The sequence below is a fragment of the Delphinapterus leucas genome, chromosome 3 (assembly GCF_059928025.1).
Source record: "Delphinapterus leucas isolate spDelLeu-1000000601 "Yukka" chromosome 3, BTC_Dleu_Yukka2, whole genome shotgun sequence".
Lineage (NCBI taxonomy): Eukaryota > Metazoa > Chordata > Mammalia > Artiodactyla > Monodontidae > Delphinapterus > Delphinapterus leucas.
In genome coordinates, this window is record NC_143131.1 from 33,964,090 (window position 1) to 33,991,292 (window position 27,203).

The 27,203-nt window shown below is 38.3% G+C and overlaps 1 protein-coding gene across 1 annotated transcript in view; it reads right to left on the reverse strand.

Moving 5' to 3' along the window:
* Positions 1–24,867, reverse strand: part of FYB1 (FYN binding protein 1) — a 175,951-nt gene extending 151,084 nt beyond the window's left edge. Inside the window, exon 1 of the mRNA XM_089908804.1 lies at positions 24,754–24,867. Within this exon, the coding sequence (XP_089764930.1) occupies positions 24,754–24,756 (3 nt within the window). The 5' untranslated portion in view covers positions 24,757–24,867. The remainder of the gene's footprint in view (positions 1–24,753) is intronic.
* Between the last annotated feature and the right edge of the window lie 2,336 nt (positions 24,868–27,203).

A 27,203-nucleotide genomic window follows, 5' to 3' on the forward strand; every position in this document is an offset into this window, starting at 1 on the left:
AGTGAGCAAAAATAAATAACTTACAGACTTGAAAAAAAAAAAAAGAAGAAATTTCACAGCAACTCTGTGTGCCAAAGGATAAAGAAAAAGATTTTTTTCCCCTCTGTTTTGTTTTGTCCATGCCTAATGTAGAGAGAAAAAGTAAAGCAGTGTACCTCTGTTTGGGGTGGACAGGTGGCCCAGAGGATAAAAATGACAAAACCCTAAATTAGAGGATGAAGCTTAGAGGCAAATGGACAGGGACTCCTGGGGCTAAGAAAGACCCTAACCTCAGAAGTGTTCTACAAGTTCATCACTGTGTCTCCTAAATCATGAAATTGTCATTTTTATTTCTTTTTCTTTTTCTTTTCTTTTCTTTTTTTTTTTTGGCTGTGCTGCATGACTTGTGGGATCTTAGTTCCCCGACCAGGGATTGAACCCAGGCCATTGGCAGTGAAAGTACAGAGTCCTGACCACTGGACCTCCAGGGAATTCCCTGAAATTGTAATTTTTAAAGCCCAGGTGTAAGAATTATCTTTTCCCTTGTATGATAACCAATAAATGCATGGGCATATATTACATAATAAACATAATTGTATGATTACAAATCAGCCTGGGTCTATTGCCTGCCAATTTCATTTTTATCATAATGGTAACTACAAATGATTAGGTAATTTTTCCACATCAATATCCTAATCCTTCTGAGCTCCTATCACACAAGATATCATTTCCTCCCAGGAGAGCTCCAAGTTATACTGTCCACACACTCTTTTCACATGGTTCCTCTCTTATGTCACACAGGCAATTGTTCTGAGAGTTGAAAGTGACTTTAATAGTGAAAAAATAAAAATTGAAAGTCCACAGATAGGGAAAAGTTTAGACAGCATGTAGTATATTGAGAAAAGGGAATATTATCCAGCTATTAAAAAGGTTTAGACAACATGTAGTATATTGAGATAAGGGAATATTATCCGGCTATAGGGACTTCCCTGGTGGTCCAGTGGTTAAGACTTCGCCTTCCAACACAGGGGGTGTGGGTTCGATCCTTGGCCTGGGAGCTAAGATTCCACACGCCTTGAGGCCAAAAAACCAAAACATGAAACAGAAGCAATATTGTAATAAATTCAATAAAGACTTTAAAAATGGTCCACATCAAAAAAAAAATCTTAAAAAAAAAAAAAGGTGCTATAGATCCATATGAACCGAAGGGAAAAGACGGTCATATGACAGTCATGTGACAAGGAACAAGATGGAGACAGCATCATCCCATTCAAGGCAGAATAACACAGAGTTTTAGAGCCTGGACCTTGGAGCAAGACGGCCTGGGTTTCAGCATTAGCTGTGGGAGCTTGGCCAAGTTACTTCTCTGTGTCTCAGTTTCCTCATCTGAAAATGGGAATAATGATGACAAGAGTACCGTCAAAGAATCGTGTGAATATAGGACAATGCTACACACTCAAAGGAAGTCTTAAAGTTTAAATACTCCCCAAAAAGATGCCTTTCAAAAATGGTCACTTTCCTGTCTAATGAATTATAGTTCCCAGATCTTAGTTTTTGAAATATTTAGAAAATTTTATATTTTGCATATTTTTATTTGGCCCTGCACAACTGAATATTTTCCATCATTACATAGCATATGCATGAAAAATTGATCCCCACATAATTTTGACACATGATAAAATCTTTAGTTTGTATTTACAAATGGAGTCCAATATTCTATTTGCCTTAAGTCCTTATTCCAAGATTTTTAGTTGTAAACAGGATAAATATTTATAGTTTTAGCTCAGCTCAATAAACTGAGTTCATGTCTCCAGGTTAGTACCCCAAATGGTAAGATCTATGATTTAAAAAGAAAAATCTCCCCAAATAAAAAAATAGAAATATCACTTTTATAACGTGTCATTTATATTGGACATTTCTTACCCTAGAAGTATATTTATAGGCATTTTTCTTTATGTGTCAACTGTGACATTTCACCATCTTTTAATATATTACATGAGGGAAATAAACATCTTCATGGCTAATTTTAGCAAACTTCATTTGCCAAACATTTGTTGGGCATCTAGTATATGCCAAGATCATACTGTGCTTTTAGTAAAGTTTGTACTTATATATATTTGACAGTTTGATCCATTGGCAATATTTCCTTTACTAAGCTCTGGGTGTACTTTCCTGTATTTTTTTCAGAGAGCCTGTTTTCCCTCTTCTGAGGTTTTGGGAATTTGGTCTAGCAACTTAGAAGAAGTCAAAGCAAACTTCTTTGGTAGCTCCTGTGTAATAGAGGGAAAAGTATTCCTATTTAAGGGGGTCCCTATGCTGTGGCCACTCTCTGGGTGGGTCAGGAGTCAGGTGGAAACATTCTGCAATAATCCATTTTCTAAAACTCAAAGCCTCCTATTCAAGTTCACTGATAATATTTGGTTCTTTCTTCCATATCCCCCAAGAAATCCCTGCTGTTTCTGAGCATTGTTTAGAAAGTACACTATTGATTTTTTAAATAAGAATTTTGAACCCCTCAAAACCATTTTGAAGGGAATCAAAAGCTTTCTAATTTTAAACCAAGGTTGTGAAAGCATTTGCATTTGAGGTTTGAAGCATTTTAAGCAAGACAAAATATCAAACATTCCACGAGTGCCTATTCTGTGGTAGGCTCACTACTAAAGGCTCCTGGAGTATTGGCTCATTTGATATGCATTGGCACCCACGGGGTGGAGGTTATCATTGCCCCCATTTTACAGAGAAGAAAACTGGGCCACTGAAAGTGAAGCAGTTTGCCCGAGGAGAAGCAGGAAGCAAAGAGGAGAACTTGGATTTGTACAGACTGTCTGGCTCTGGAGACTGTTCACAACCACTGTGCTAATCCATGAGACAGGTGATGTCCAGGAGTGTGTATGGGCAACACTGACTACTTGGTAGGAGGATGAAAACAGAAGTGATCTGATACACAAACTGCACCCTCATCATTCATCATTTTATCTTTTTCCTCTACATTCCTGATCCTACAGGGATAAAATACTAGAGTATAAATACGATATTAGAGCCTTGAAAACCACTTGAAATGGATTAAAATTATCTGATTTTAAACCTGAACAATTGAAAACATGTCAGCGTTGAGAAAGTGTAAAGCATTTTGAAGTAATTTACCTTAAAGCATTCTTAATTCTACACAGGCAGAAAGGAGTTCCTAAAATTGTCAGTATTTAAGTTGGAACCTCAAAAAGGAAGTGTGTGGAAGCTTTGCTTTGATATTCTGAATGCTGAGAACATGCGTAGTTGTAGATTCTTGGCTGACTTTGAAAGCTGACCGGGCTACATTCTCCAACATTCTCAGAACTGGTGTTGACAATTTTTGGCTCTTCCGGACTGTTGATTGTTGTCATTTGTGTCACGTGCACAACTCAACACACTGGGCTCATGTCGGTGGAAAACTCAAACTCTAGAGTTTCCTGTCATCCTTAGTTTAGATAATGTTAAAAGTTGCTACGACTAAATAAAAAACAAATTAGCGATAGTAGCTAAGGGGTCACATAAGCCACAAGTAACCAGTGTGTTCTCAAAAAAGGCCGAATGAACACATGTCATAGAGGTCAAACAAGTAGGTTGGCGGAACGGTCATGGATTCCCCATTACTACTTTTAGAAGAATGTGGCATTTCTGACTCTAAGTCTGAACGATGCTATTATGAAAGTGAACTTTAAAATGTGTGAACAAAATCAGGTTGCTGAGGGGATTGTTATCAGTTATTTTTCCCAGACAGAAGTCAACATCTCATGGCGGGGGAGGGGGAGAGGGGGAAAGGGGTTACTAGGATATTTTAGCACTTGTACAAGCAGCCATTCTTCATCTGTCAAAGAACTGTAAGTGAAGAAAAGAGACTGACATGTTGAGAAAGAAGTTTGAATGTGGAATTTATCTATTTGACCAATATTAATTAAGCTTCTGGCACAAACTGGCCACTGGATTAGGGGCTTTTTAAGCAGGCAGAGACAAGTTGGGCCAGGATCTGCATTCGGGGACTGCTATACTGGTCGGGGGAGATAGATCAGAGTCAAAAAAAAGTTTTCCTGGTCATATGATGCCTCAGTGAGGCCACAGAACAAATACCCAGTCCTTTGTGAAGAGACCAGGGTTTAGGAGTCAGAAAAGCCTCCTTAGAAGAGGTGAACCTTAAGTTCACTGTTGAAATGTGTCTCCCAGATTGACAGGGTATTCTAACTATTTTAAATATTCCTGTTAGAGTGAACAAAGATATGGTTGGAGACACAGTCTCGAATAACACTTTCCAATGTAGTAGCCGCTAGTCACATGTAGCTTTGCTTAAACTTATGTCGATTACAGCAAAATACAATTTAACATTTAGTTCTTTGGTTTCCCTAGCCACGTTTTAAGCTCTCAACAGGCACACGTGGCTAGTGGCCATTGCACTGGACAGCGCAGGCACACAACATCTCCATAACCACAGAAATTTCTACTGTTCAGGGCTGGGGAACTGAAAGCAGACAAGCACTGCTAGAGGGTCAGTTTTAAGGGGTGCGTGGCAAGAGCTAAGCCTGGGGGTAGAGGTTGCAGCCAAAGGATGGAGGTCTCACATGTCATACCACAGAGTTCAGAATTTACCCACTGGGCTAGGCATTAGCAAAATTTTCTGTAAAGGGCCAGATTATAAATATTTTTGGCTCTCAGAACCACATAATATTTGCTGAAACTATACAACTCTACTCTTGTAGCATGAGATCAACCACAGACAATATATAAATGAACAAGTGTGACTGTGTTCCAATAACGTTTTATCTGTAAAAACTGACAATGGGCTGTATTCAGCCCACAGACCACAGTTTGCTGACCCCTGCACTAGGCCGTTAGGAACCCCCTGAAGGGTTTGAAGCCAGAAATTTGCATAATTAGATGTGTGCTTTAGAAAGACCATTCTAGTAGCAGAATAAGGATGGATTTAAGGAGTGTGAGATGCAAGATTGTTAATAGTCCTGTCAAAGAGGATAAGGGCCTGAATTCTGAATGCAGCCTATTGAATACGGCTGGAGAGAAGGGAATGTGTATGCGCTTTTAAGTTAGGTGGTGGGGCAGTGGTGGCAATGGAGATTAAACGTCGTAGAAGTACAAGGCTCAGGTGACTGGGTAGGCGGTGGCTGTATCATCTTGGCTGCACCAAGTTATACAATATAGGAAGAACAGATCTGGAGAAGGATGATGACTTCACTTTGGGTCAGGTGGCATTTGAGATGCCACACATGTGAGTCATTAGCAGAGGGTAGTAGCTGAAGCCTTGAGAGGGACAGAAAATACCCAGAGAAGGCGGGCAGAGGGAGAGGGAGGCAAATGATGGTGCTTTGAGTGTTACCAAAATGGAAGACATTTGGTAACAAGAAGGAATTGTTACAGGCACAGGGAGGAAAACCAGGGAAGGATGGCATTGCAGAAATCAAGGGAAGATTGTCAAGTGCTGTTGAGAAGATTAAGAGGATTCCATTATGTTTCGCAATTAGGAGTCATTTTTAGAATGTTTTCCTGAATAGATTCCATAAAAGGAAATAAGATATATTAGTGGAATGATAGCTATGACTTTTCATGTTCTTGGTTTGTGTGTGTGTGTGTGTGTGTGTGTGTGTGTGTTTTAAGCATTAGGATTCCTTAAAAGCAAGGAGAAGGTTAGGGTCCTTTGAATCTGCCCTTGTACATTGATATGGTCCAGCAATCACTCTATTTGTGGCTGGAAGGGCAGGTGAGATCTTGACTGGTCTTTTATGAGGTGATCTTTGTGCAAACCTCTTGGGAGAGCTTCATGCTTTGAGTGCCAGAAAGCAGCTAGATAGCCTCTTAAAATGATATGTTTTCTGATTTTAGGGTATGTGAGAACAAAAATGGACTTCTTAAGACAAGGAACCCTTGAGTTTTATGTAAGAACCACGTTTGATATATATAAATGTTTTATCTTGAATCCACCTTAATAAAAAAAAACTAGATAATAACAGCTTTAAAATAGAATCATGTGATTTGGGAGTACTCCATTTCACAATTTAATGGTCAAAGCATTAGTCATCCCTTCAATGGAGGAGTTTCAAATGATTTATAGCCACCTCGAAGAGGTTTATATTAGGAAAATATTTTACATGCCTAGTGGATGAATATAACTCACTCAAACTTTGCATGATTTGCTGTTTAAAATTTTGTCTTAAAATATGGAAAAACTGACACAAACATGCTTGTGGTTTTCAAGAGTATTTCGTGAGAGAATAAGAATTGGTATTTGTTCCTGAAGGAATTGCTTTAGTAGAGCATGAAGATCTAAGGAACACGCATTTCTGAACACTTTAAATAACTTTTACCTCTCTAAACCACAGCAAGGGAAAAGTGAAGTTGAATGACAATAACACAACAATAATAGCAATAACAACAAAAATAAAAGAAGGACCTTCTTCATCACCAGCGACCAGTTGGCTCACTAGGTTGGATGACGGAGATTAGCCCTATTAGATATCAGAATATATTATACAATAATAATTGAAACGGTATGACACTACAAAAATAAGATACAGATGGCTCAGAAGAGAGCCATAATATATGATAATCTAAAAATAACAAAAATAGGGAAACAGAATATGCAAATATATATTATTTTAACTTCACAGTGAATTACTTCTGTAAGTCAAAATAAGTGGCAAATAGACTGTAAAATTAAAAGGAGGGCTTCCCTGGTGGCGCAGTGGTTGAGAGTCCGCCTGACAATGCAGGGGACACGGGTTTGTGCCCCGGTCCGGGGAGATCCCACATGCCGCAGAGTGGCTGGGCCTGCACGTCCGGAGCCTGTGCTCCATAACGGGAGAGGCCACAACAGTGAGAGGCCCGCGTACCACAAAAAAAAAAAAAAATTAACCTAATGTAACTGAGAGTGTTCAATAGTAATTGAAGAAAATTTATTTAAAATGGTTCTTTAATATTGTCTTATTTATTAAGTAATTAACCTGAAAAAATTAAAAATCCCATTCTGTCAGTGTATATATCCATACAGTACTAACAAATTTATTGATTTATTTTTTGATTACCTTTAAGACTTTAAGAAAATCATCCAGATTCAGAAAACAACTATCAATTATATGCATGAAAATGTTTATTGCAATTTTTCTAATTGGAAGAATCCTGGCCGTAACCAAAATATCTAAGTAAATTATGATATCTTAACGTCATGGAATGTGTTGCAATCGTTAAAAGAACTGTGAGCAACATGTAACAACATGGAATAATGTTCATGAATTACCTTTAAGTGAAAAAATGCTATGACAATTATGTAAAAATATATATATATCCACTTGTAGATAAAGAATGAATGGGGCTTCCCTGGTGGCGCAGTGGTTGAGAATCCACCTGCCGATGCAGGGGACACGGGTTCGTGCCCCGGTCCGGTCCGGGAGGATCCCACATGCCATGGAGCGGCTGGGCCCGTGAGCCATGGCCGCTGAGCCTGCGCATCTGGAGCCTGTGCTCCACAACGGGAGAGGCCACAACAGTGAGAGGCCCGCGTACCGCAAAAAAAAAAACGAATGAATGGTCATATGATACAAGGGAAATAGTTATGACTGGATTATTTCTCTTTTCAAATTTCTTTTATTTTGCATAACAGACACAAAAAGAAAAAAAATCCGTTGTGCACAGGAGAAGAGGCAAGGAAGCAGAAGTCAACCAACATAAATTCATTCTGATTTTTTTAGAAAACATCGAAGCATATGTCTTAAGAGAAAGGCTCCTAGCAACAATTTAGTACAGTTAACTAGTAATCTGATACTAACCTACTAACAGCCACCTAGAGAAAGATAGACTCATTCTAAATTTATGAAACAAAACAGTAAGTTCCCATCATGCCCTATCTCTAGGCTATTCTAGTGCCATTTCTTTGTAGCCTAGAGAGTCAGCCAGGTGAAATGGTTTAGGCAGAGGCCCTGGAGCCAGTCTGGGTTTGGATTTTAGTTCTACCACTTACTTGCTCGTTGTGAATTGTTTAGTTTCCTTTGGTTTCCAGATCCATAAAATGGAGTAAAAGTAGTATATCTCCCAGAGTTGTAAGAATTTAATGAACTGCTATTTTTAAAACACAGCACAGTGTCTGGCATATAGGAAGCACTTAGTAAGATGTTAGCTATTGTCACTATATTTCTTATTTCCTTAGTAGAAAATTTGAAAAGTGATTCAAACCTCGATATAGCTCCAGACAGTGCTGTACTAAAAGGAGGAAGATAGAAACAATCCATTTTTCTAGTCCTAAAGAAACGTACACTTTTATTGCCAAGATTATCTAGCCTATTAATCTATTATTTGAGATTCCCTGAAAGTTTTTGATAGGAACAAGTAAGATGTTTCTATAAAATCAGGAAGCCACTTAAAAATTTACAGTGCAAAAAAGTGAACTCATAGAAACTCCTTGAAGTAGATTTATTAAAGATAATTCTCGAATATGAGTAAAGAATATTTCTTTTTGCTCTTAAAGAATCAAAAATCTAGTTTTATTTCCATGAAATAAAAATGTCGATAAAAACTTCCAATACCCATCTAGGGAGCCTGAACCTTCCCTGCTCTGCAGAGACTATACCAATTACTCATTATGAGCCCTTGGGAAATGTCAATGACAAAATCTAAGATAAAACTGCGTGAGCTGAGAGGTTGGCTTACAGTTTCTGAAATAAGAATTCTGTGTTATAATCTCTGTGTTTCCCATGATTTAGCAGAAATGGATTGGCATGTATATCCTCATTTCTGTCTCAAGTGAGAATTTTGTTTTAAACTATGTAGTTACTAATTAAATCAGGAAGATATTTACTTTAATCAGATTAGGCTCACGTAAAATTATGAGTCAGACAGCAAACATGTATTGGCAGCTTAAGGTATGCAAGATAGCATGGTAGGATGCAAAATAACTGGGGAGAAAATGCATTTGAATATTAGAGGTGCTTGATGAGAATTTCAAGGCATTGACAAGAGAAATGCTGAAGGCATGGCAAGTCAAGGGGGATTAAGAGTGGGGTAATATAGTCTGAAGTCAGGGACCCTGATTCCTCTAGCTCCATTTTTCGTTCTCAAGACTGCTTTGGCTATTCGGGGTCTTTTGTCTTTCCATACAAATTGTGAAAGTTTTTGTTCTAGTTCTGTGAAAAATGCCAGTGGTAGTTTGATAGGGATTGCATTGAATCTGTAGATTGCTTTGGGTAGTAGAGTTATTCTCACAATGTTGATTCTTCCAATCCAAGAACATGGTATATCTCTCCATCTGTTTGTATCGTCTTTAATTTCTTTCATCAGTGTCCTATAATTTTCTGCATACAGGTCTTTTGTCTCCTTAGGTAGGTTTATTCCTAGATATTTTATTCTTTTTGTTGCAATGGTAAATGGGAGTGTTTTCTTAATTTCACTTTCAGATTTTTCATCATTAATGTATAGGAATGCCAGAGATTTCTGTGCATTAATTTTGTATCCTGCTACTTTACCAGATTAATTGATTAGCTCTAGTAGTTTTCTGGTAGCGTCTTTAGGATTCTCTATGTATAGTATCATGTCATCTGCAAACAGTGACAGCTTTACTTCTTCTTTTCTGATTTGGATTCCTTTTATTTCTTTTTCTTCTCTGATTGCTGTGGCTAAAACTTCCAAAACTATGTTGAATAATAGTGGTGAGAGTGGGCAACCTTGTCTTGTTCTTGATCTTAGTGGAAATGGTTTCAGTTTTTCACCATTGAGGACGATGTTGGCTGTGGGTTTGTCATATATGACCTTTATTATGTTGAGGAAAGTTCCCTCTATGCCTACTTTCTGTAGGGTTTTTATCATATATGGGTGTTGAATTTTGTCGAAAGATTTTTCTGCATCTATTGAGATGATCATATGGTTTTTCTCCTTCAATTTGTTATTATGGTATATCACATTGATTGATTTGCGTATATTGAGAAAAAAAAAAAGGTCCTGAAGAACCTAGGGGTAAGATGGGAATAAAGACACAGACCTACTAGAGAATGGACTTGAGGATATGGGGAGAGGGAAGGGTAAGCTGTGACAAAGTGAGAGAGTGGCATGGACATATATACACTACCAAACGTAAAATAGGTAGCTAGTGGGAAGCAACCGCATAGCACAGGGAGATCAGCTCGGTGCTTTGTGACCACCTAGAGGGGTGGGATTGGGAGGGTGGGAGGGAGGGAGATGCAGGAGGGAAGAGATATGGGAATATATGTATATGTATAACTGATTCACTTTGTTATAAAGCAGAAACTAACACACCATTGTAAAGCAATTATACTCCAATAAAGATATTTTAAAAAAAAAAAGAGTGGGGTAAGAGTGAAAGGTGGAAGGTTTCTCGAAGGAAGAAAATGGGAGCCATGCATTAAAGGAAGGGTCAGAGCTGGTTGGGCAGAGCAGAAAGTGGAGAAGTAGCACAAGCTACAAGAGGAAGATCTTAAACTCTCTGTAGTGATATGTCTAGAAAAATAATTCTAAAATGTTAACTGCTTTTTTTTTTTCAGATGGTGAAATTTTTACTTTCTCTACATTTTCCTATATTTTTGGAAAATATTCATCATCATCATGCATCTCACTTTTATAAGAGGGGAAAACAATAAAGCTACATACTTTTAGAGGAAAAAACATTTTTTGTTGATATCTCAGTGGATAAATGGAAGCTGTATAAATAAATGCACTGGTTAAGAATACAAAAAATGGAGTATTGTACTAAAATACCCAGCTCCCTTTGCCCAGTTTTTTGACCTTAAACTTTTTACCCCACTTTTTATTATGAAAAATTGCAAGCATATCCAAAAGTTGAAATTGGAATTGAAAGTGAATGCCAAAATACATCCCCCCTCCCCAGATTCTACAATTGTTTGCATTTTGCTATTCTTGCTTTTGCTTTATAGCTATTCATTTATCCATTCATCTTTGTTTTTTGATGCATTTCAAAGTGAGTTGCAGACATGTATACCCTGTTTGATACTAAATTTTATCCACCCACCAATTCCCTCTGCACACATACACTAGTCCAGAACCTTCCAGCCAGCTGTTATGCACTGAAATCTGATCTCATTTCCCATATCCAGACACAGCTTCCAATCCAAACACATCCCAAATCAGCTGACAACCCAGAAGGCAGTTTGCCAAACTTTACCCTGACTGTTTCTATATATCCAGAACTATGTAATTTATTCAACTCATAGGATATTAAAGCCAGAAAGGGAAACTATCTGCCCTGGGGTCAGCAACTCCAACCTTTCCAGGAACTAAGCAGGTAGTATAAAATGTGGTGTCTCCTGTAAAATAATCCAGTGGATCTGATAACGAAGACTGACCCGCCTCCGTGTGGGGAGGCGACAAGGAGCAGCAGAATGACCCAGGGAGTTGAGAAAACAGAATTAACACTGGGGCAAGACTTCCAGCCTCAGCCTATGGTTCCAAGGGCCTGGCATTTTAACAACAGCTCCCTTTTTGTCTCCTCTGAGGGCCTAGGACACCTCTTAAAGGCATGTATTTGTTAGAATAACTGGAAGTGTACACTGTTAAGTAGAATCTTTCTTTACTTAAAAGTATTTATGGATGCAGTGTTTATTGCCTCTCGGTTAAACACAGACCTTAATGGTGCAAACAGTAGCACAGATATTATAAATGCAATGATGTGATATATGTCTAGTTTTTGCACGTTGCTTGCGCAAGAAGGCAATATTCCCCCACCTCTGGTGGATTGACTACCTGTCTGTAATGAACCCAAAGAAGAGAGAAACCAGTTTTCTCACTGATCAAAGGGTAGATGTAGCGTCATTTCTCAGAAATGTGCCTGCATTTATATATATATATATATTTTTTTTTCTTGGTCTGTGTGGCTTACAAATTAAATAGAAGGCGTTACCGTGTGGAAGTGGGGAAGAACGGTGAGAAAAATGGGATGTAGAAGGGTCAAGATGAATAGAAACTATGTCTGGTTTTTCATGCCCATTAGCCACCTAGACATGGTTATTTGGCCTACTTTCTGGAACTTCCTCCCTCTCTCCTTGCCCTGCTTATCAAATTCAACCAGTGTTTGCTCAGGTTGGCTAACTTTTACATCCACTGAGAACTGAAACCATCTATTGATACTTTTCACGTGTGCAGTAGCTACAGGTGGACGTTGCTTAGAAATCAGAAGTTATAACAATTCTACCCTCACAGTCATTTCTTTGTATGCTTGATAATTAACAAGAGATAGTTTGGAAACTCCCCCCTCCCCCAACCCCCCTCCCCACCCCGGGAAACTAATTTAAACAGTGTGTATCTCAGCCTTACTGTGTTAGTATAGCTAGTTCTGCTACTAAAAAAAAATTCCACCCAGGCCTGAAATGCTGTCTCATGCAGTTGTGGGTACATGTGATAAAATTAGTTTCTTTTGGGTGAATGTTCTCTTGTGATAAAGTAAACTCAACTCCTTTTCTTCCAAAGTTATAATGAATAAAATTGCCAGTAGTTCTTTTGGACTATGCCCATACATTGACAAATCAAAATGTATTAATGTAAGTTAATCCTCCTAAATGTCTATCTATTAAAGGGTTTTTACAAGATCTCACATGAATTCTTTCAACTTAATGTCTGTCATAGATCAAATTCAGCAGATGTTTATTTCAACTCCACTTCTTTTGATTTCTACCAGGATTTACATAAGGATCGAATTTATTGTTGGCTTATCAGTTTTTGTAGCTCAAAACTGACTACAGACCAGTGATTCTGAGCTGTGGTTTTACAATCCCACTAGCTGGTTTTAAAAGCCATATAGTAAAATTCTGAACATTTTAATTAAAAACGTTATTTTTTATTGAATTAATATTTAAAAGAGCATATAGCATTTTGAGGAAAAAGTGAGTCATAGAAAGCAAAAGGTCCCAATATGAAAAAAAAGAGAAAAATTCTTTAAATGCTTTTAAAATTCCCATTCTCAAAACACTAATTTTGGCTGGTTTGTTTTGCAAGTTCTTTGCATGTTTTACTTATAAAATAAATAAATAACTTAGAAAAATTTTGTAGAGCTTTTGCTATGCAACAGGCATTATTCTGAAGACATTCATTTGTAAACCTAAATAAGCCTCATAACAAACTTAGTAAGTAGTAGGTATAGTTATTCATTTTTTACACATAGGGAAACCAAGGCACAGAGAGGGTAAATTGATCAAAGTCACATAGCTGAAAATGGGCAGCACTGAAATTCAAATAAGGAAGTCCAAATCCAGACCAGACTCACTTTAAACTCTATTCACTAGAAGTTTACCAGTTTCCACTTAGAGTTCCCGAAACCCTGGGTAAGACTTGGCATAAGTGATCATCAAAATGGGTTAAGCAATAAATAAATAACTAAAGCAAACTTTGGATGTTTGAATCATTCAGGGAACTTAAAAAAAAATAGTAGCTGAGCCCCACCCAGGTCAGCCTGAATCAATATCTCTGGGGTGGGGCTTATGTAACTGTGTATTTTAAAGTCAAACAGCCGATTCCAATGTGCTGCCAGATCGAGAGCCACTGATCCAAACTTCTAGCTAAGTCTTAGCACAGGGGATCTCAAACTTGAGCATGCATCAGAATCACTTGGAGAGCACGTTAATACACAAGCGGCTGGGTCTGACTCCCAGAACTTACTCAGTCTTGGGTGGAGCCCAAAGATTTCCATTAAGTTCCCAGTTCAATGATGTTGATGCTGCTGGTTTAGCGACCACACTTTGAAAACTACTGTCTTAATAAGCTGGGATAGGGATAAAGGTGGGTAATAGAGACCTGGAGGAAACTGGACTAATTCTAGTATCTCATCAACCCTGATGCTGACATATTTCCTCTACTTTGTTGATTTACCCAATAACACTGACTGAGGATGAGAGAAGAAAAGAAAAAGGAAAAATATGAAGCTAAAGGGAAGTGAGGGAAAAGATAGAAGAGGAATTAACTTCTTCAGTAAACTAAAATCTGTGACTCTCTCACCGATCTAATCACCTGTCAATGATAGAATACGAAATGAGAAAATTTAACGATAGCTACACTCAAAAATAAATGCACCTTTCTATGTCAGAAACAGAAAAGAAACATAAAATAGTGAGACTGGAAGACTGGAGGGCTGGCAAGGCGGGCTGTTGGTTTAGGGTACAGAAGTATTTATTAATTCAGTTCCTATAGGTAATCTGAGAACCTGAGCTATAGTCACTCTTTGAAACCAAGGGCAAGGACAGTTATGCTTTTTTCCCATCCTTAGCACCATGAAAGGAGACCAAATGATCAGTGCTAAGAATTGCCTGGGGATAGACCAGCAGTTCTCAAATGAGGATGAGAACATGGCAAGGGGGGGGGAGCACATTTTGTAATATCTGGAAATGCTTTGTGTTGTCACAATGAGGGGGACAAGGGTGCTACTGGATCTAGTGGGTTGGGACCAGAGATTCTGCGAAACATCCTACAATGCAGAAAAGTGCTAAAGTTGAGAAATGCTGGGCTAGAACCAGGATCTGGACCAAGATGCCACTTGACTTAGTAATGAATATACTAAGTGTGCAAAATTATTGTGGGTCTGTATCAGCTGTCAATATAGACCTGGTTCTGGGCTGGAGGAACCTCAGAAAGAAGTAGTAGAGGTAAGCACAATATTAGAGATGGCAGATAGAAAGCGAAAACTAAGCAATCAACCAAAAAACCTTCTCAGATGGGTCTACCACACAATTCCAAACTACAGGAAGAAGACTATTAATAAGAAATAAAAACACAATGAAATCAACAATTGAAAGATGAGTTTACCTCAAATTAAATTAAGATAATAGAACAATCTGAAAGTGACCTTAAGAATTTAGGATATATCAAGAAAAAAATGAATAATATCTATAGGAGAGCATAAGAATATTTGAAACAAAAATGGGCAGACATTAGGCAAAAACAGCTGATTATCAAAAACAACCAATTTTAAAAACTGGAGATAAAAACTTAACCATTGAAACATAAATTCAATATATGGGATAAAATATGGTTTGGACACAGATAGGGTGAGCAACTATCCTGGTCTGTCTGGGACTGAGAAGTTTCTAGGGCATGGGACGGTAGTGCTAAAACTGGGAAAGTGCTGGGCAAACTGAGACAATTGGTCATCCTAGACACAGATGAAGAAAAACTTAGTGAACTGGAAGAAAAAGTTGATAAACTGATTTAGCATTCATCACAGAGGAACACAGATAAACAAATTTGGAAGAGAAGTTAAAATCATGTAGGATAGATTGAGTCTATCTAGCTTTTACCTAACAGGGATTCTAAAGAAACCAACTAGGAAGGAGGAAATGGTAGAGTAATAGTTTTTGAAGAAATAGTAGCTGAGAATCTTTTAGAATTGAAGAAAATCATTAGACTTTACATCAGGGGTTGGCAACTACAGTCCATGGGCCAAATCCAGGCCGCCACCTGTGTTTATAAATAAAGTTTTATTGGAACACAGCCACAGCCATTTTTTTATGCCATGTCTACAGCTGCTTTCATCTACAAAGATAGAGCTGAATAGTTGTAACAGAGACCACAAAACCTACAAAGCCTAAAATATTTACTATCTGGCTCTTCACAGAAATGTTGTAGATCCCTGCTTTAAATTGCTACTCTGAGTACCAAGCAGGATAAATAAAAATCAGTTCACATGCCTACGAAGCATAGTAAAGCTGCAAAACATAAAGACAAAGAGACATCTTGAAAGGAATGACAGAATTTCACCTACAAGGTAAGACAATTAGACTTGATAGCATACAATTCTGCAACACTAGAAGGCAGAAGCCAATGGGGTAAGTCTGTAAAGTGCTGAGGAAAAGTAACTACCAATTTAGAATATTTATATATGGCTAAACAATCATTTAAGAGTGAAGTCAAAATGAAAGTGTTTTCAGTTATACAAAACCCAATATACATTGTAGTATATAATATTACTCTTCTTCCAAATGGGTATCCATCTCTGCTATTACCCTGAATGCATAAAAATTATACATCCCTACATCTCTGTCCTGTTTATCTGAGGCATGACTATGCAACTTATTTTGGCTGATTAAATGTGAGTAAAAGTGAAGTACATCTCTTCCAAGCAAAATTGTTAAGAACTAGAAATAGGGTTGGAAGGTTATGTTAAATGGGTAATTGCGTTTTGTTTAGGTTCTTGCTGTGTTTGGGAGAATGTTAACAGAAATACTAAATAGTTGTAGAAATTGTTAGAAAATAGTTAAGAGCATGTGTACTTGGGTAAGAAGATATATGAATCCAGAGCACAAGAGTAAGATGTAAGAAACAGTGATAAACATGGAGTTTTATGAAGTATATGGACCAGTATGACAGAGTTAAGAGCTTAGAAGCAGAGTCACACGTATGTGGGAAATGGACATATGACAAAGGAGGCAACAGAAAGAAGTAGGGGAAAGAAACAGACTAAAATAAATGGTACTTGACAATTGGTTATCCATTGGGAATATATTAGATGCCTACCTCACACCACAAGTATAAATAAAGTCCTGATTATTAAAGACCTAAATATGAAAATCAAATCTTTAAAATATTTAGAGAAAAGGTTAGGAAAACAGCTTTAACATTTGAGAGTAGGGAATAACTTTTTTAAAAACGACATCAAAGCAGAAACGATAGACTTATTGTAAAATTTGACAGCATTAAGATTGAAAACTTCTGTATAAAAAAGAGACACTAAAAATAAAGTAAAAAAGAAGCCATAGATTCAGAGCATAAAATTAGCAATGCACACTGACTGACATAGAATTAATGCCTAGAATACATAAGGAATTCCTGTAAATCAACGTGAAAAGATAATCTGTAAGAAAATGAACAAAGCACATGAGGCGAATTTACAGAAGAGTTACCTGAACAGTCAGTAAGCTTATGAAAACACATTCCATCTTAGTAATAATCAGGAAAATTGAAACCAAAATGAAGTAGAGTTTTGCTATGCCGACGAGGGCTTAATTTCCAAAATAGACAGACAGCTCATACAGCTCAATATCAAAAAAACAAACAACCCAATCAAAAAATGGGCAGAAGACCTAAAAAGACATTTCTCCAAAGAAGACACAGATGGCCAACAAGCACATGAAAAGATGCTCAATATCGCTAATTATTAGAGAAATGCAAATAGTATGGAGTTTTCTGAAAAAACTAAAAATAGAGTTACCATGTCATCCAGCCATCCCACTCCAGGGCAAATATCCAGAAAAGACGAAAACTCTAATTCAGAAAGATACATATACCCCGATGTTCTTAGCGGCACTATTTACAATAGCCAAGACATGGAAGCAGCCTAAATGTCCATTGACAGATGAATGGATAAAGAAGATGTGATATATCTGTATCTATATCTAATAGAATATTACTCAGTAATAAAAAAGAATGAAATAATGCCATTTGCAGCAACATGGATGGACCTAGATATTATCATACTAAGTGAAGTAAGTCAGATAAAGACAAGTTTTTATGGTATCACTTATATGTGGAATCTAAAAAAATAATACAAATCAACTTATTTACAAAACAGAAACAGGCTCACAGATATAGAAAACAAACTCATGGTTAACCAAAGGGGAAAGGAGGGGAAGGGATAAATTAGGAGTTTGGAATTAACAAATACACACTACTGTATATAAAATAAATAAACAACAAGGATTTACTGTATAGCACAGGGAACTATATTCAATATCTTGAAATAACCTATAATGGAAAAGATTTAGTTATATACATATATAACTAAATCACTTTGTTGTACACCTGAAACTAACACAGTACTGTAAATCAAGTATAGTTCAGTTAAAAAATTTTTAAATAAAGTAGAGTTTTGCATATAATAAATTCTCAAAACTCTATCAATAAACTTGACAAAACCAAGTTTTAGGGATGATGCAGAGAAATGGCAACTCTCATACAAGGTTGGCGAGAGATAAATTGATACAATGATTTTAGAGAACAATTTGCTAACATCCAGTAAATTTAAAGGTGCCCAGACCCTCTATGCAAAAGAACATTTACTCTAGTACTGTTCAAAATGGAAAATAATGACAATGAATTCAACATTGGAGAATAGATGAATAAATTGCAGTATAAGTACACAGAAATTCAATAGGTTGAACCAGAGCTGCATGGGTCCAAATGGATACATATTGAAAACATACCAATGTTGAGTGAAAGATTGCAAATGCAGAAATCATAAAAATAAACTGGGCAAAACAATATTATATAGTATCTTATGGATACAGGCAGATGAAACAAAAATATAAAAACATGGTGGAGAAGGCGAGACAGCACTATCAGAGCAGGTGTTCCTCTGCTTGTGGTAAGAGGGGTATGGAACTGGGAAGGCCAAAAAGAGGGCTTCAACTTTGCCTTTTTTAGTTTTGAAAAGATGGCAAAATGGCAATAACATGAAAAAATGGTAACATGTGTGGACTCTGGGTGGTGAGTATGTGAGCATTTGTTATGTTATTTGTTTCTTAACATACCATAGTATTTGAAAAAGAGAAGCGCATGAGAAAGAAGGGGCAGATGGAATGCACCTCCAAGAATTGGGGAAGTGATATTGAAGTTACTAAATCCAGAGCTGGAGCCCCACACCCATTCGCTTCAAGAGCAAGTGTGTTGCACATTTAGCGGCTGCTCATACGTGCTCTAAACAAGTGCCTCTCATTTCCTCCTACGCGCATTGACCTGTGAATGAATGAGGTCTAGAATTTGAACCTCTCGCTCTTGGCTTAAAACTTGCTTGTCCATCGACAGATGACGGGATAAAGAAGATGTGGCACACGTATACAATGGAATATTACTCAGCCATAAAAAGAAACGAAATTGAGTTATTTGTAGTGAGGTGGATGGACCTAGAGTCTGTCATACAGAGTGAAGTAAGTCAGAAAGAGAAAAACAAATACTGTATGCTAACACATATATATGGAATTTAGAAAAAAAAAGATGGTACTGACAAACCTAGTTGCAGGGCAGGAATAAAGAGGTAGACATAGAGAATGGACCTGATGACATAAGGTGGAAGGCGAAGCTGGGGTGAAGTGAGAGTAGCATCGACATATATACACCATCGAATGTAAAATAGTTGGCTGGTGGGAAGCAGCCGCATAGCACAGAGAGATTAGCTCGGTGCTTTGTGACCACCTAGAGGGGTGGGATAGGGAGGGTGGGAGGGAGGGAGACGCAAGAGGGAGGGGATATATGTATATGTATAGCTGATTCACTTTGTTATACAGCAGAAACTAACACACCATTGTAAAGCAATTATACTCCGATAAAGATTTTTTTTTTTTAAAAAGAAAAACGTGGGACTCAAAAACAAAAAAACTCGCTTGTCATAACAGAGGAGCTATTTTTTTTTTTTTTAACATATTGGTACAGACCTTGCAGCAAAGGGGAAGCAGCCCATTTTGCAGAAGCAGAGGATATAAATAGATCGAGAGTAGAGAGTAGGGGTGTATGTGAAGGGAATGTGTGGAGGTGAGTGAATTTCTATTTGGGGACAGTAGTGTGTCATTCAGGACTGTGACTGACCCCCTCCAACTTACGTGATAAGCACAAGAATCACCGCTCTCCATGAAAGAAGTGGCTTGGAACCCCAGCTTCCAGAGGGGTTCTTCTAGCTCAGATTTTATTTTCTGATTTCCCTGGAACACCAGCTCTCAAGTGGGCCTCCACTGCAGCCCCTCAAATTATTTGCGGGGCCCCAAACTCATCATCCCCCTCAGAAATCCTTCACAAATTAAACACTTGGCTGTGTTTAAATTTGGCGTCAAAATTTAAAGGATGAGGGAGAGAAAGTCACTAGTGAAGCTCCACACCATGGTCAAGGCTGCCTGGAAAGAATGCACGTCACTTCAGAAGTAGCCCTCCCCTCAAAAAGTGAATCGGATAATGACACTCACTCCTTTGCTTGGGAGCCTCCAACGGCTGCCCGGGTGAACAAAATAAGATGAAATTCCTTGTCATGGCCCTCGAGACCCTGCAATATGTGACTGCTGCCTGCTTCTAGAAACCACCTCTTTGCCTCTCTCCTCTTCTCTTGCTTTTCCTCCTGCCACCCTATCTTCTTGCAGGTGCAAGCTGTCCCCTGCCTCTTGACTTTTGTCCCTGTCATTTCCTGTTCTTGAAATGGTCTTTACTGCCACCTTCCCTGTGCCCAGCTTATTCTCGCTCTTCGGTGCCGCAATTCTCAACCTGCACTGGACACCACTTCCCCCCTTAAGGGTTCGAGTTAACTGGTCTTGGCTGGGGCCTTGAGAATGGGTATGATTTATAAGCTACTCACGCGATTCTAACGTGCAAGGAGGGTTGAGAACCAGCGCTGTAAGTATCACGGCATTGAAGACCAGACCACTATCTAAAGAGGATGTTTCCTTCGTATATTCTATCTCAGTTCCTTATTTACCTCCTTCAGAGCTCACTGCCTGCTAGTTTACTTATTTGTTTTCTTGAATTAACTTTCCTTCTTCCAGGGAACAGTGGTTCTCCAGGTGTGGTCCCTTGACGAGCAGCATCAGCATCACTTGGAACCTTATTAGAAATGCCAATTCCCAGGCTCCTTCCCCAACCCTCCAGGTGATTCAGATACTTGCTAAAGTTGGACCCACTGCGCTCAATGTGAGCTCCAGGAAGCCAGGACCCACCTGTCTTCACCCTGCATTCTTGTCCAGCAGAGCCCAACGTGGAACAGGGCCTCAACAAACCCTCACTGAATAAAGAGTGATAACACATTTCTTTTGTTAGTTGCTCACATGTGAACTGCAAGCTGACTGAAAAGAGCAAAACAAACGAATAAAACCCCCAAAACAATTTTTACTTCATTTCTTAAAACCTTCTAAGGTTTATGGATAAAAGATTTTTCCCCTCACTAACTGGGAACATACAAAAATTTGTGCATGATTCGATATCTGCCCCTCCCTCTTTTTCAGAAAATCTACAACTTGAAAGGTACCTAAACATACTTGTCGTGTGGACAGGTATCATTCTGTTATTTCCCGTTAAGGCTGTTAAGTGACATAATTTGTCTAAGGTCACAGATTAAGTCAATTTCCACAGGACCGTCTGTTGAGAAGTAGAATCTTACTGTCGCTGCCTTCTGCTTCTGAAATGTGGAATCATAAAGAACATTATGGAACACCTAGCCCACCCTCTACCTTAACTGAGCTGCTTGAGAGAGCTGGAAAGCCGAGTCAAGATCCCACTGCGATTTATGGGGAGGCTGGGCCTGGAGCCCAGCACTCCTTGCCACCGTGTAGCTAAAATCTATCATTCTTTATAGCTGATATCCTTGTCCTCACAAAACCCCACGTACTATTCCACCTAATTCCCACAAGTTTCTACAGTTCCTCTGCCAATAAGTTATACGAAGAGGGTGATAACAGGTGAATTTCCCAATAACCACTTGGGCCATGATGTGGTTCCACTTTCTGATGCTCCCTTCCTGCACTCAGCCTGGAGCAGGCAGAGTTAGTCACACCAGTAACACATTAGGAGAGCTTGGAGGGAAGGCGAGGCATTTGATCATTGAATGCCCCTCTCTAAACCCTGGGGTGGAGAATCACAAAGCCAGGAACCCATTTAGTCTCTTATCCCAGTGGCTCTGCAAGATTTCAATAAAGTGAGCATTCTGAAAATAGGATATAATTCATAACGGTAATAGCAGAAGAAGTTACAACCACTGACTCCCAGATCAAACAGAGGCGGTCACCAGCCTGAGGAAAGGCCCCTGGCCCTCCTAAAAGCCAGTCCTGGGCTTTTCTAGGACCACCTTGCTGTCTTCCTCTGTACCTACTTTTTCTTGGATGCAGCATAATGCAGAAAAACTCAGGCTCTGAGAGCAGACAGAATTGTGCTCAAATTCCAGTGCTGTGGACTCTGGAAATTCAGTAGCTGTGTGGCTGCGAGTAAGGGAATCACCCTTCCCAAGACTCAGTTTTCTCACCTAGGAGATAGGGACGATAGCAGTAACTAACTATTTGTAAGGATTGTTACAGGGATTTAATGCGATGGCGTATGTCAAGGCTCACAAATGCTAACTTCCATTGTATTCTCCTCTTTGTGTTCATTGAAGTCTTTATGCCTCCTTAGGAAATCATTTATTTGGGGCTGGAAAGAAAGAAACCAACATTCATTCAGTGTCTGGCTGGGGCCTGCACTTTAATAGGTGCTTTGTGATCACAATTTTATTCACTCCTTAAAACAACCCTGCGAGATGGTTACTGTTACCATCGTCAACATCTTCATCACGGCTGGACAAGGAAACAAGCTCAGAGCTCAAGTGACTGATGAAAAACACACTAGTAAGCAAAGCATAAGAAGCCAGGAATAGGGACTTCTCTGGTGGTTCAGTGGTAAAGAATCCGTCCTGTAACGCAGGGGACACGGGTTCGATCCCTCGTCAGGGAAATAAGATCCCACATGCCGTGTGGCAACTAAGCACACGTGACACAACTACTGAGCCGTTGTACCTCAACTAGAGAGCTTGCATGCTGCAAACCATGGAGCCCGTGCACCACAACTACAGAGAAGCCTGTGGGTCATGACAAAGAGCCTGTGTGCCGCAACGAAGACCTGATGCAGCCCCCCCCCACACACACACAAAAAAGCCAGGAATATGGCCTTTTGACTGATCTATGATGTCTTCCAAGGAGAAAAAGGAGAAAGAGTTTTTTCCTTCTTGTAATATGCTATGTGCCTTTCTGTAACTTGTCGTAGAATGTCAGAGGCAATGTTAGGGAGAGAGAAATTAAAGGAAATCTACTCCCTCTTTAAGTATATCCTTGATATGCTACAAAGATAGGCATGTATATACCATAACTGCCACTGGGAAATTCATTTGCCATGCATTATATAGTAGGTAAACTTAAAATATATTGCTTAACAAGAGGGTAACTGTGTTCAGAGTCTAAATATATGTTTTTTCACCTACCTATTCTTCTAGTAGTTCTGACAATGGAAAATTATAAGGCAATGTATATAAAAGAATGCTTATGACAGTCTTGTCTATATTACCATAAAGAAAGAAAAATAAAATAAGAAGCAATCTCAATGTCCAGCTATATGGAACTAAAATAAATTATGGAATACAATGCAGTCATTAAAAATGATTCATTATTAAAAATGCTATCGTAACTCAGATATTATTCAAGATATTTTAAATTATAAAGCAAGTAAGGAAATAGTTTATAAAGTATGATAGTACTTGTAGAAAATTATATTTATAAGATATAGTTTTAAATGACAAAATTCTAAAGGGATCTGTATTAATTTAACAATGATTGCCCCCTAAGTGATAGAACTATAGAAAACAAATATTGTGTCATTTCTTCATTTCTAAGAAATTTTCTTTAGTAATATGCGTTACTTTTGTAATAAGATGGTGATCTCTTAAGAAAACGTTATATGTAACACCAAACACACACTATCCAATTAAACCTCTCTCCTTTTTTCTTCTATTACCATCTATTTTTCCCTAAGAAAATGCAAATTACCCTGTCAACCACAGTGCCCTTATTTATTTTTGAAGAGGATATCGTAATTAAGGTCAAGATCTTTTCTAAGAATCCTGGATCTGAAGACCGAGTTTGGAAACACTAGAGGGACTTGTAAATCCCATCTTGATAGGTGACCACCCTCCTCTACAGATGGGGCTGCAGGGACAGCCCACGGGCTACCGTTTCCTCTCTGTGGTATTCCCCTCCCCATGACTCTGCAAGTCTGACCTCAACTCTTCTCTCCCTCTCTTTCCCCTATGGTGAGGTTACGTTCTCTCACCTCTGCCCTTTCCCCATTCTGGTGCAAGAGATTTTAGACTGCATACTCATGCCATGAATCTTTCTACCCTCTCTATTCCAGAGCCTACAGTGCACTCCCTGCCCCACTGAGTACCTGCAGGGATCATTGCCTCAGTCCCCATCTTCTCACTGGGAGGTGGCAAAGGAAGTAATCCTCTCCATAACAAGAGAAGGGATAACCAATCTCTATCTTCTAGGGGCTGAGGAGTCTGGGAGGGGTGTGTGGGATAGAAAGTTGACTCTCTTCCAGACTCTGTGAACCTGAGGACACCACACGTATAAGAACACAGCCAATTATACAGCGAAATAATAGGAAACTGTGGCAGAATCTTAATGCTGTAGTTCAGCTACTTTATGGATTAAGCTAGTTTTTATGGTACACTGGGAACCCAGTCACGATTTTAAGTGCGCTCCACATAATGACTTTCAATTAACTTTGGAACACAACCTGTCTCTAAGATTTGGACTACTTGGACTTTGCTTCTCTTAATTAAAATAATAAAATGCATTTTTCTAAACAAAAGAGCTCCTCTTGTAAAATTCACCACGTTGTCAAAATGGCACTCATCCTCTGCAATATTGCCCAATGTATATCACTGGAGTTCTCTTCAGGGCTCCAAAGTGCTCATAAAAGGAAACGACTGCACTTCTGGTTATAGCACCCAACCATCTTAAGAGGCAAGACAAAGAATGCAGCTTTTCTTTCTTTAAGGCATAGCTCTTCCTCTATTCTGAAGGCTAGAATCAGAAAAGGGAACTCTTGCAGCCACAGTCCCTCAGCTGATATAATAAAGCCTTAGCACTTTATAAGCAAATGGAAGTATGATGAGATAAGCAAAAATTCCAAAGGCTTGGAGGACCTGGCCGTGAAGCACTCCCACACCTCTCCGCTTTATGTAGAAGAGATTAGACGTTTGCTAGGAGACCAAGGAGAGTCATGAAATCTATTACTTACCATTTTTATTGAAAAGAGTTGACGTGCCCGGCACACAGTGACCCCGAAGATGCTGTAACTCGGACAGTGAATGTGCAAGTTAGCTATGCAGGGTGTACTTCCTTTTTTGAACCGTGTGGTCTGTCCAGTTTTCACACATTGTTATATAAGGTTTATTTGCATGTTATCTCAGCCCTCGGAGCGTTTGTATAACTGGGCAGGTTTATCCAGTTATTATGCTTTAATAATATGAAAACAGCTACAGGTGAAGCTTTGAAGTCTTAAATATTGACACAGAATTTTTTAAAAAGTGCCTGAATTGTAAACTCTGTGTATGTTATTAACCCATTTTATATAAAATGTGTGTTTGTGGACCTATCTATGTATCTATTTATTTATCTGCCAAGGACCCACATTAACATGTTAACAGTGGTTCACTTCGGTGGAGGTATTATTACAAATAATCCTTATTTTGTACTTTGCTGACTTTCTGACTTTTTAATTTTGAATATATGGCACGTTTAAAACAGAACTATAATCTTAAAAAGAGCAAAAAGATCATGATAATTTTAATCATCAATTCCAAATGCATTTAAATCTATCTCACCAATATTTGAATGGTGGACATATTTTAAGCTTATCATAGGATGTTACTCATTTCATTAAAAATATAAAGTACATGTCAGTCTAGGTTCATGCATTAATTTTTTGGTAATATTTGTTAGCATCAGATGCCTCAATCTCTCACACTGGTGAACTAGGTATTCTTGAGTTAAGGGCATAATATTTGATCCCAACTAGTCAGAGTTCCCACCAATCTTCTCTAGTGCTTGTTTGAACTCATTCTGGTACATGGATTTTTACCTCCTTTATTTTTAATATATAGTCTATATATATATACTGATACTAAAGTAATTTTAAGAGTAGAAGATCATCTTCATGTCCTATTGCAAAGGAAAGGCAACTGACTTCTTAATTTTGGGTTGCAAATTTCTAGATCTTGTATGTACTACCGCATTAACCTAGTAGAGAGACACCAATTTTTTTCATTTGATCCTGACCTAATATTAATTACTACTGTGACAATAAAAATTCTTTATTAAATGGATACTCCCTATTATTTATTTCTTAAAATGAAAATATTTTTCAAAATCAAGATGTGGTTAGAAATATGGATAGAATCATTGCCAGGACAAGGCAGAACGGCAGGGCAAGGGTCAGGTCCCAGGGGTAGAAAGGAATTTGAGATTGCCTTGAAACTGTAGGTATTTTAAAGAGAGGTAGGGCTTGAGGGCTTGAGGATAGTCAGGAACTAGGAGGGTAGTCAGAAATTGCACTGTCTCTGGCACATAATAAATACTCAATGAATTAACAGAGGAGGAAGATCAAAGCAAGGCAGATATGAGAACCATGCATTCTTTTAGACATAAGCCATTGCCAGAAGACCTTAGAATGGAGACAGTCTCTAGCTTAACTGAAAAGCCTCTCATCTACTACCTGTTGGAACAGTACAATTTAGGGTCTAAAGCAGAGGGTTTTCATCTGGCAGCACGTTAAAATCACCTGGGAAGCTTTTAAAAATCCAAGTTTCCGGGCTTAACCCCAGACCATTAAATAAAAATCTCTACTTTGAGACCCACGCATCAGTGTTTTTTAAAGTTCCCCAGGTGGCTTCAAAATGCAGGCAAGCCCAGGCTCTAAAAGGGGGAGCAAGTGACTCGTACGAGGAAGATGATAGATTAGGAGGCAATAACTTGATAGTACTGTAGAAATAATCCTGATGCTCTGGCACTGTTTACTACCAAGTTTATCAACATATTTTCACCATGCGCTCCATAATAATTACTTATTCTTGGTCATTCTATGATTTTCTCTCTGGGCCGGTAATTTGGACAAAAATTACACGATAAACGGAAATCGAGCAATTTCCATTAACAATGTAGCTAACTGTACAAGTCTCTGGTTAAGAGAATGTTCAGTTTCAATTTATTCATTTGAGTTCCATTTCAATTTGTGTTTATTTCTAATTGCAGATTAAGGTGAGTTTTAGTTGTTATTGACATAAATTCAGCAGTCTCTCAAAAATATATTTAAGAGAAGTATCTTGGCTAAGAAAAAACAGGCTAGCTGTAGCTCTCATCCATAACTCACCAATAAGTTTTTATTTTTAGTTTTTGGAGCATAATCATTTTACTTAAAAAAACATGTTTCAAGTATCACTTATGTGAGCACATTTCCTGTGAACTCAATTAAGTATGTAAATCCTTGAGCAGGAAGAGGAAACAGGAAATGCAAGAAAGCTGACACACAGCATAACGATACCATCTGAAGAAGATAGTTATTTTTTTGTGGTATGGGCGCTGCAGTTATTCCTGCTAGTGGAAGGGAGAAGTAGACTAGAGAACACAAAAATGGTTATAATTCTTCAAATCTCTTCATAAATTTACATTCTAGAGAACTGTTTTTGTTCA